The following is a 10,889-nucleotide window of genomic DNA, read 5'->3' on the forward strand; positions in this document are numbered from 1 at the left end:
GAGTGTTGTTAAATGTTTTTTTGCACATTTGACACAAGCAGGATTTCTGTTGCAATAATTTTTTGTGTTTCCATAAGCTTGGCATCGTCTGCATTGACGTATTTCTCTTTTAGTTCTAGGTGGTCCGACTTTAATTATTGTATTAAGCAGGATATTAATGTCGTATATGTTTTTGTTATTATTCTGAGGAGTCTGTTCGATAAAAAATAAAGGTAGCGGCTGTATGGTATCGAATTTTGTTATATTATTTATTGATCTTACCTTGTGACCAAGTTTGTGTAATTTATTTGTTATTTTAACTGTATTTGACTTGGAATGAAGTCCTTAAATTACGATTTTATTGCTCTTCTCGTTTTTTTCTTGATACTTGTGGTATCCCGAGTTTCAAGTTTTTAGTGCATTTATTACCTTTCTGATCGTATCTGATGTAGTAGTTTGTACTTTCACTTGGTTCTCTATAAATTGTTTTATTATATAGTTATTTTGTTCAGCTGTCTCATTTAATAACTCGAGCAGAGGGTCGATGATTTCCGCGTCGATTTATATTGGTGGTGGTTTTACTGCATTTTTTCCTTCCAATTTTTCAGTAGTATTTTTTGGTTTTGTTGACCTGACGAGTAGATCATAAGAGTTGCTTATGGGTATGTCTGGAAGCCATTTTGTTGGTAATAATGCGGAAGAGTTATTATTACTGTTTTTTGGTTCACCCATCTTGCACTTTTTTGAACCCTGTAAGCGGGAATCCAGATTTGCGAATTTTCTAAATCTGTATCCATTCTCTCTTTCCACATATATGAGTTTCTATTATCTATTTTGATTATTCTCTTTTCTGTACGAGCAAGGTTAGAGGATTGTTTTGTTTCCATCAACGGTTGACCTATTTCGATATTAGCTCTTATTCGATTAATATAACTGCTCCCCTTATTAACTATTTTAAGAGGTGGGATGTTGTTAATTTCCATGGTCAAAGCTTTTTTGCCATAGGATTGAACACGCGGTTACTCGCGCTGGTGCAGTATTACCTCGTTAGAACACTGGTCACTTGTAGTTGCGATGTCAACCTAACTTACGTTATACTGTGTATCTCAACGTAAATACGTTTAAATAAATATTATCTAAATACTTATATTTTCGGGAGCGGTAGATAAGCACGTCTGTATTTACTAACTATTGAACGAAGAATTCCTATTTTATTGATATGATAAATGAATGTGCTAGAAAAATTTACATCTAATCGCACATCAGCGTTTTTTCAGGATTGCATCGAATTTGCGTCAGGGTTGCGATACATCAGTGTTTTCTCAGAGTTTTTTCGGAATAATGCGAATATTTAGATCCTAACATCTTTCACACAAATTTATATATTTATTACCCCGCGCAGGCCCGATGGAATTGAAAATTTCTTTTCGATATTGTCGATTGCGATAATCAAGAAATAATGGGAGTTTACTTTTCGCTTGAGACACATTTGATTAAATATTATTTTTTTTATTTATCTTAATCTTTTGTAGCACATACGCTCGTATAACATCCATTTATTTTCCTTAAAATTTTTCTAACAGATATTATTTATTTTTTTAGGTTTTTTGCAGTTAAAAGAAACAATAAAGATAACATAAAATAAAATGCAACCTCATCTTTTCAAAAATGATCCAGCTTTATATTGTTAAGGCGTAAAAAAAATCGCACAGTGTGTTATCCAGTTTATACATTTTCAACTTAATTTTATGATATATAGAGGAGAAGTAAAACGAATTAAAACTAATAAATAAGAAACATACCTTCGTTAACCTCAAAAAAGACTTTTATTACTAATATTATCAAATAATCAATGTTTTTCCAGATATTTTTGAAGATATTCACAGTTTTTTTAATATCAATCACCACCATATGAAATAATTATAATAAACCAGGGGAAGAATAGGACGAGTATCTTTGTTACTGGACCCAGGTCAGACTGGCGTGCTTACCAACGGTTTGAAGAGTGGGGAGGCGCGATAACATTTCGATATTCTCAATATTCTCACAAAGAAAGAATATTCTTTCTACGATATTCACAAAATAATTGAGACGCGTATTTCGAATATACGCTAAGATTCTATAATCTTTATGGATCGTACATAATTCGTTAACACGTTGAGTGCCACACGAAATCCTAAAGAAAATCCTTGTCATTCCACGCTCGTTATTTAGTATTAAAAAAATATCAGAATATAGATATCAGTCCACACTAAATGTAAGGGAGATAAATCAAATTATTTCATGCTGTAAATTTGAAATCTCTTTGCCCGCGCATCGTAAAAACCGGAAGACATTGATCACTTTTGGAAGTTTGTTTTGGTCGGGATTCATACGGATTGTAAAAATTCAATCTAAACATTTTTTCCTAAACGCACTAAAAGAAATATAACTTCAATAAGAAATGATATATTAAAGAATAGTAAGTTAAAATACATACAATTAATAATAATAATAACGACATAATAGACGCAATTAAATCTATACTATGCAATACAATAAAAAAGTAAAATTATAAAGTAAAATAAAGAATTTTATGAACAAAAGTCGAATATAGAGTAGATTGATAGATACTCTAATATTAAAACACTAAATGATATCGCTTCTAACAAATAAAGAAATATAAAGTTAATAAGTAAAGCAATAAAATAAAAAGATATTACTAATATATATTAAATAAAATAAAAGCAATATAAGATTTTATTGAACGTAGCTATCAGAGAGTTGGCGAAAGAGTGTCGATCTTTTCCTCTATGGCGAGGAGATTTCCATTTTTGACAACAAAGTTCGAAGTTGCCATCGCAATGTTTGCCTACTCGACGACTCGCTTGCTCTTATTTTTTAGTTTTCACTTCGTTAGCCTCTCCTAGTCGACAGCTATCAAGGTTGCCGTTATCTAGGGGCTACGAACAAGGCTCAACCTATGACAACGTAGACGTCAGTTTATAATTTTTATATCTTATTTTAGATAGTTGAGCCGTGTTACGTCGAGAGGTGTCTGCCGGCAAAAATTTCTGTCGCACTTTGGAACAGAATATTGACAAAAATGTCAGATATTATCTTTTGTAAAATCTCAATAATATAGGTTTCGCTGGTTTCTGGGTAACATTGTATTTTAGGTCAATATCTTTAACTATTACTGGATTATCTATTTGTACAACAAATTTTCTTAATATTGTAGCAACTATTCCCTTCATATCGATCAGATCATTGCTAATGTCTGACCTGTAAAAGTGATATTAAATATATATGTATTTTGCAAAATAACAGTTTCGAATATGAATTCAAGAATTTATAAAAATGTGGTATTACCTATGCAGTCTCTTCTTCCAGCACTGAATGGTAAAAAACATTTAGGATCGTAATTGCCTGGTAAAAACCGATCAGGATTAAATGTTAAAGGGTCCTTCCAATATTTATCGTTTCGATGAAGTGTAAATATAATAAGCAGTAGAGAACAATCTTTCGGTATTACCACATTCTCGTCCACTAAATAAAATAAATAAACACATATAATTAGTACATAAAAAAATAATGCGAATGGTAAAAAATATATACATGTAGTCATGTAGTATATGTAGGAATACCTCTCACATCTTTTTGTAAAACTCGACCAAGGATAGAAGCAGGAGGAAAGAGACATAATGTCTCCTTGATAACACGCTCCAAATACTTCATTTTTTTAATATCTTCAAGTGTTATAGGAATATTTCGGGGATCGCTTGAGCCGTACATTTGGTACAACTCTTCGTATACTTGTTGCTGCAATCAGAAATAAAGAAATAAGAAAATAAGAAATATAAAGAAATAAAGAAATAAAGAAATAAGGAAAACAATACAAGGTTAGTAAAAAGATATATTTGATTAATTACGTAGTATTTAAATGCTATCTGTACGAACTTGAACTTCCGGAAATGTAGCAACCATTAAAAATAGAAAAGCAAGTGTTTCAGCTGTTGTGTCGCTTCCCTGAAAAGTAATACTAATTATATTTCACGTTTACTCGATTCAAAAAATTGTATTTAATCTAATATTAAAAAAACTTACTGCAAAAACCAATGTATTAATTTCATCACGAATATCTTGTTCCGAATATACTCCTGTCTCATAAAATGATTTCAATAGCAAATCAAGAAATGTACTTGTATTTTGTCCTTTATTCAGAAAATATATAATTTATTAGTTAGCATTGATATATAAGTTTTCTATTCTTAAATGGATCAACAATAGAACTTGTTTTTAAACTGTTATACTTACTTGCATCCGACGCTACCAATTATGGAGTAATTTTATCTTTTTGCATTAACTCTTTTTTTTCTCGTATAATCTTGACGAATGAAAGTTATATACATTAGTAATATATGATTTTGTTTTAGCAAAAAGAAAAGAAGTATCCATGAGTCTGAATAAGTTTAAAATTCAATAAGAGAAAACAAATATGGACTAAAATTGCTATTACATTATAAATATTAAAATATTCTTTTTATTTTATTACTCTGACATATATTCATCAAGTTTGCATTCGGAATTGTTCTGAAATCACGACCTAAAAAGCTATCTGTCATTACATGAAAGTAATGCCATGGAATTAAATGTTGTGCATGGAAATAAAGGTTATTTATATAACAAGAAAACTATAAACAAAGACAATATTACATGGAGGTGTGTTTCATATCACTCAACGCTACTTTGTCCTGCAATAGTACATACTGATACTGAAAATCTTAATGGTAAAATACAATATAATCACATTAATTATCATCCGGTTGAAAAGTCGTCAGTTGAAATATCGCGGTTTAACAGTCGCGGTTGAAACGTCGTTGGTCGAAATGTTACAGAACCCTCACAGTCATGTCAATGGTAGTGGTCACAATGTTAGTTATATCATTCGCATTGTGATAGATAGCAATACCTCCAGCTCAAACATTTAATCGTTTCTATTGAATTAAACAATTGCAATTTGGTATATTAAAGGACTCATAATCATATAACTAAATTTTCCTCAACATTAAAATTTGAGATTTTTGTATAATTGAATCAATCAGTAGTTCATCGGAGTAAGCCCACTGACTTTGATAATGGAAAGTATCAAATTGATGATAGTTGCTATCCGCTAAATTCATAACAATTTTTGTACTAATAATCACAGGCTGAGGCGATGGTGCAGAAGTCATTAGTAAATTCAAAGTTGATGGAGTACATAAAATTTCATTCGCAGCCTATACGCCTAACAACATTCTCCGTTGGTATCAGCTGGATTCGCCGAGATGTGGGTATACTCATTTCAATTCTCGGTAATAAAATAAATATTATGCAATCTCTTCTTGTAAAAAGAATGAAAGTTATTGCAATAAAAATAAATTTTCCAATGTTTTAAATAAATAACTTTTAACATTAATATAATATTTGTTTCTTTCTCTTTTTTCTTAAACAATATTTCTATTTTTACCTATTAATAGATTCTTGTTTAAATTATTTTTTGTTACTGTAGATGCATTCTATACGTATAATAATTCACATGAAACCTCTGCGAATTAAAGAATCTTCCAATATAATATATTTCCTATTTATTTTTTAAATTTGTAATAACTAGGATGCATTCCTTCTTCAATTTTTTCAATAGAAAATAAATGCACATGGTTTCTTTGCAGTGTGGTAAAAAGAAGACGGTGTCTTCCAAAATCTTTCATGATTGCAGTGTTGTCAGCTTTTTCTTATCGTTGTGGAAAGTTATATACTCTCTTTTCCAGTAAAATAATTGAAAACCTATGAAGAAAGAATAAATTTAATAATGCTATAAATAATTATTTTTTAGGAGAATTATATAATGTTTACCTTTTTTAACAGATTTTGGTATTGATTTTTCCTTGTAACTGCAGCTGCATTATATATTCGCATAATAATTCACATAGACTCTTTACGGAGGAAACGTTAGTTGAAAGAAATCTTTATATCGTGAACCATTGAAAATGAAATTTATATGCATAAATCTGATGCTGTAGTGGAGTCTTTTTCTTGGATGTGTTACAGTTTTTGTATATGGAATAAAAAGTGTAGAACCGCATACTTATCTAAAATTATTTAAGAAAATAGTTTATGTATGAAATATAAAAAAACGCTAAGGCCATCGTGGGACGCTTGGCAAACGTGAGACAAAGAAACTATTATATATATATTTTATAGTTTTAACAACAAATATAACATTGTCATATCTTGAGTCTTGTAGGTAGATTTTTAACCGATCTAAACAGTTTTCGTGGTTATTAACGACAACAGTTTTTCCTAAATTTCTTTATTTATGTAAAAGAAGAGCTGTACGACAGAGAGCAATTTTTATTTTCAGGACGACGTTTAATCCCACACTTGTCAATACAGAAATCGCATTATCTTCCTCTTTCGTTTCAATGATTGTCAATAAAAATGATTCTTTATCGAGAGTACTAATAAGTCTTCTTACATCGGTATAATGCGCGTTATTTATGATCGTTAAAATAAAATTCTCATGAATTGTCTTATAAAGCAACTCTCTAGCAATTAATTTTATGTTGAAGTTTTTCCTCGTCCTTTTTATGGTATTCTCGAGAAAATCCAAAATATTCTCAGTATTCTTTTTTGACTCATTCGTTAACAATATCTTTTCTTCACTGTTCATGCTAATATTTTGTGAAATTAATCCTAGTACTGCGTTTAATACGTCGTCGATATCTATCTTTGTTTTATTGATATTCTGGATAAATCGAAGTTCATCCGTGACAATTTTCAAATTCCTGTTTTTAAATATTATTTCTTTAAATTGGATTCCACTCATTGCATTTCCGGGGCAAGCAATGACGTTTGCCCGTTTTTCAAACTTCATCGGTAAGGTTACGAAAAAAAATCAGTATAGTTCATATAATTTGTTAAACTATGATACATTACTTTATTTTTTTTGAAACATTTATAAACACGATATTTAAATAAGTGATCAGAAAAATGTTTTTTAATAATATAACAAGTCTGGTGTACGAGCATATTTTATGAAAAAACTATTTTTATGTCGTTTGGAAAAAAATATACGTATTGCCTTCTTGCATACTAGTCGTTTTTGTTTTAACAAATTGTCTATTGTAATATTTCCTAATTGTAAATGTTAGTACATAAACGTTAAAAATTAGCTGCCGATTATTATTGTTAAGGAAACAGTCGTAAATAATGTATTATCAAAGCATAATTTAATAAATAATATTAATTTTAACTTTTTATTTTTTATTAATAAATAAAGAAAATTAAAATTTATTTATTTTTAAAAAATGCTCTTAAGATTCTACACATTTATTTCAATTTTTATTTATGTGGTAAAGAATTTGAAGAGTTTTAGGACTTTCGGTCTATATTGTATCTTAATAACCACGAGTAAGTTAATATTAGGTTTCAAATGCTTACCATTGTTTCCTTCCATTTTTTCTGTTAATTGTTCCATGTCGATAACAAGTTTTTGTATCCTACTCGGTACCAATATATTTTTATTCCTACTGCTGATAATATGGACTTGAACTAATCCTTCTAGTAATAACCCCCAGTCTCTGCTCCATTTAAGCGTTCCATTGGAACACGATGTAGAAAGTCCGCTAATAATATTGTAAGATTCTTCATACTGGTAACCATGTAAAAGTAGACTAGAGTAAATATTTTCTTCGTGTAAAATTTCCGTTTCTTCTTTTAGTAAAATGATTTCTGGAATATCTTTCTTCTCTGTTTCTGCTAAGCGAATAGTTCCAGAAGCTATCATAATTTCATCTTTGGTTTTTACTTCAAATTTTCCCGAACCTGAAAATTTACATTGTTTCAAATATTGTTTTAAAATATTATATTTATAGGATTGCTATTTATACCTTTAAATGTCATAATAGTTAAATGAATTTTGCCATTTCTAGGTACTTCTAGTAATTTATTGTGAATAATAATGTTCTCGAGTATAAAAGAATTATTAATCTTATTCGGTATAAAATTCGAGTAAATATTCACAACCAACTTTAAATAGACAGCTGAAGAAATGATAACATTGCCGTTAATTTTAAAATTTCGTAAAAACTTGTATTTATCCGATTCCAAATCTACCAGTTCTTCAGTTTGTTGAGTCTCCCGCAATTTACCACCTTCCACGTGCCTGTCAAACATACACAATAATAGTTTATACCATCCATTTGAGAAAAGTCTATTTTGTACTTACCAATCAGAACTGTGTTCCCATCGAACAAGAGGAGAAATAGATGGGGTCTCTCTAGAAACAGGATAAGGAACTCTCTGATAGAGCTTTCCTGGCGTAATTGGAAATCCAAGATTATAAAGCTTTTCTAATGTGGATAAAATAAAAGTTGCATTGTCCTTATGGCCTCGTTTTGTTAATGATAAATTAATGCAACCACTGTCCAAAGATTTTTTTAGAATTGCCCAATAAATTAAAAGTATTAGGTTATTTAATTTAAAAAAATTCTATTAAGAAATATTTTCTAAGGAAGAAGCCTGTAGAAGTCCATGGGGAGAAATTTCAATCGTTATAGCGTTTTGTGGTAACATTGTTAATACTTCTTCGAATACGACAGGAGAAAGCAGATTATTCGTATGATATTCCGGTGAGGAAAAGTGAGCTTTCATTAAATGCCACTCATTTTTTGGAATAGACGTGCATATCCAACGTTTACTGCGAGTTTTTGGTTGAGAGATTACTTTTTTTTAAGTATTCTAACAACTTTGGACCAGCTGGAGAAATGTACCGACTATGAAAAGCAATATTACCAGTCGGCACGGTTTTAGCAAATATTCCATTACTCTAAAGAAAATATAATTACAGTTTCAAAATTTTAATATTTTAAATGTTTATGAAAAAATCTCTTCTAAGCATTACCTGTAATTCTTTTACAAAAGCTTTTATGGATTCGGTAGGTCCACTTATGGTAGAACTGTCGGGTCCATTATGACAAGCAACATCAATGTCTTCAGGACAAAAATGTCGCAACTGTTTGTAACCCAGACCTACTGCGGCCATCGTTCCATGTATCAAATCACTTTCCACTGAAGCCAAACCACAAGAAAGAGCGCTTAAAATCATTTCCTCAGCAGTAAAGCAACCATCTGCGTAAGAGCAATCCAGCTCACCAACAGAATGCCCGATCATGTAATTCGGTTTCACGCCAAGAGCATATAGAGTAGTCACCAGACCGATCTATGTAACAATTATTCGATATTATTTATTTAAAAAAAATAAAAAATAAACACTGCGCTGAAGGGGAAACATCAGATATATTATTACTTGTATTGCTGCTATTCCCAGAAAGCAGTTTATAATATTAACGTATATTGTTGGATTTTTATCGCATATAATATGCACAATATCGTAACCTCGCGGTCTTAAAACTACATCACATTTTTTTATTGCTTCGGCAAAGATTGGTATTTTCATTAGTGATTCACCTTGTTTAGGAAATAAAATAAAAAATAAAAAATGAGATGAACGCCGAGCACTTTACAATTGCTGTGGTCTAATTTTTAATATTTCAGTTACAAAACAGGTGGTTGTCACGTGTTACCGTAAGTGAGACAGGTGAGAAGTCGGTTTTTAGTAGCGTAAGACGGCTTAAGGGGTTATACGTAGTTGCGAGGCTCGAAAAAGACGTATTTTCATGAATTTTTTCTAGAAACAGTTTTTATTTCTCAAAAAAAATTGTTGGTAATTCAAATAGAGTGAACTTTTGAGAATACAATAGCGCGTCGATTCTGTAAAAATATTAATCTGCACTGCTCCTGTAGATGATTTCCTGAACGTCCTCTAAAAAAAGACGTTTGGCGGTGATCTCCATTTTGGCGGTTTGGATTATCCGAAATTAAAAAATATGGTGGATTCTTTTAAAGGATAGATTATTGCAGGTATTAACGAGAGGAATTTTAAAAATTTTGATTTTTGACAAAATGGCGTCTATTTGAAAAAAAGTTGTTGTTTTTGACTAAAATTTTTGCTCTAAATTGTTACAAAAAAATGGTAATAAATTTTTTAAAAATTATTCCTTATACTTAATACCTGAGGAATATATCTAAGAAGATTGTGTAAAAATTTGAAACCGATCGGTTAAGCCGTTTTTGCAAAATCGAGATCACCGACTTTGAAAATACCGTTTTGAGAAAAACGCGTTTAAAGTTTCAAAGAGACGTTTACACATAGTTAAAAATTTTTGCTTGCAGCTTACATGAAGTGAAGAATATTTGTCGGATTGATTTGAAATTTTCAGAGAATATACTTAAATATATGTACATTCCGAAAATGCAAAAAAAAATCGATTTTTTGAAAATCCTAACTGAGTATAACCCATTAAGAGACGTTCTGGATTATATTAATCCCGCGAGCAAGGCTTTGAGAGATTGTATTAATCACTTGAGTGGTCAAAGAACTAGTATGAGATCTACATTGAGCAAAACTGAGATTTCTTTCCGGTGCGTACGTTGTACGCGTAAGAGAACTTCGATTGTAATGGCTGCCGGAAAAGCCGGCGTTACGGCGAGTCTTCAATAGTCGCTGTGGAAAGAGGCGTGTCTTCATCGCACGACAACTTTCGGGTGGCGCCATCCGTTGGGAATGCTTATTCCCAAACACTGCGAATGGAACTTCATGTACCCTATCGATTTCGAATTTACTAGTGACTTCTGAACCATTAGCTCAGCCTATGATTACCGGTACAAATTTATACAATTTAAAATTCACAGCAATAACTAATATTACTGCTAATTATTATTTTTGAACTTATACTTCTTTTGGTACGTTTAGGAATTTGGTCTTTACTTTTTACATTTACTTCTTCAAGATTTGTCTACTGCAAAAGATGACTATCACAACTATATTA

General features: G+C 30.7%; 2 protein-coding genes across 5 annotated transcripts; both read right to left on the bottom strand.

Moving 5' to 3' along the window:
- Positions 1 to 2,956: 2,956 nt before the first annotated feature.
- On the bottom strand, positions 2,957 to 5,192 carry LOC122513572 (cytochrome P450 4C1-like). Its single transcript, XM_043629982.1, has 6 exons — positions 5,090 to 5,192; positions 4,066 to 4,172; positions 3,919 to 3,987; positions 3,606 to 3,780; positions 3,331 to 3,507; positions 2,957 to 3,243 (listed from the first exon to the last, which is right to left on the bottom strand). Exons 1-6 carry the CDS (start codon positions 5,190 to 5,192, stop codon positions 3,221 to 3,223), a joined length of 654 nt encoding a protein of 217 aa, XP_043485917.1. The 3' UTR covers positions 2,957 to 3,220.
- A 2,130-nt stretch (positions 5,193 to 7,322) lies between these two features.
- On the bottom strand, positions 7,323 to 10,270 carry LOC122526694 (fatty acid synthase-like). Of its 4 annotated transcripts, none has more exons than XM_043650241.1 (6): positions 9,585 to 9,703; positions 9,308 to 9,468; positions 8,903 to 9,220; positions 8,228 to 8,827; positions 7,890 to 8,164; positions 7,518 to 7,824 (listed from the first exon to the last, which is right to left on the bottom strand). In XM_043650241.1, exons 2-4 carry the CDS (start codon positions 9,455 to 9,457, stop codon positions 8,696 to 8,698), a joined length of 600 nt encoding a protein of 199 aa, XP_043506176.1. In that variant the 5' UTR covers positions 9,458 to 9,468; positions 9,585 to 9,703; the 3' UTR covers positions 7,518 to 7,824; positions 7,890 to 8,164; positions 8,228 to 8,695. The 4 variants fall into 4 exon arrangements, with proteins under 4 accessions (XP_043506179.1, XP_043506176.1, XP_043506177.1 ...); XM_043650242.1 differs by having other exon boundaries at positions 8,903 to 9,069; positions 9,154 to 9,220; positions 9,308 to 9,703; XM_043650244.1 differs by lacking the exons at positions 9,308 to 9,468; positions 9,585 to 9,703 and adding an exon at positions 10,239 to 10,270 and having other exon boundaries at positions 7,323 to 7,824.
- Between the last annotated feature and the right edge of the window lie 619 nt (positions 10,271 to 10,889).

Source organism: Polistes fuscatus, unplaced genomic scaffold, assembly GCF_010416935.1.
Source record: "Polistes fuscatus isolate 324 unplaced genomic scaffold, CU_Pfus_HIC Scaffold12, whole genome shotgun sequence".
In the NCBI taxonomy this organism is placed as follows: Eukaryota; Metazoa; Arthropoda; class Insecta; order Hymenoptera; family Vespidae; genus Polistes; species Polistes fuscatus.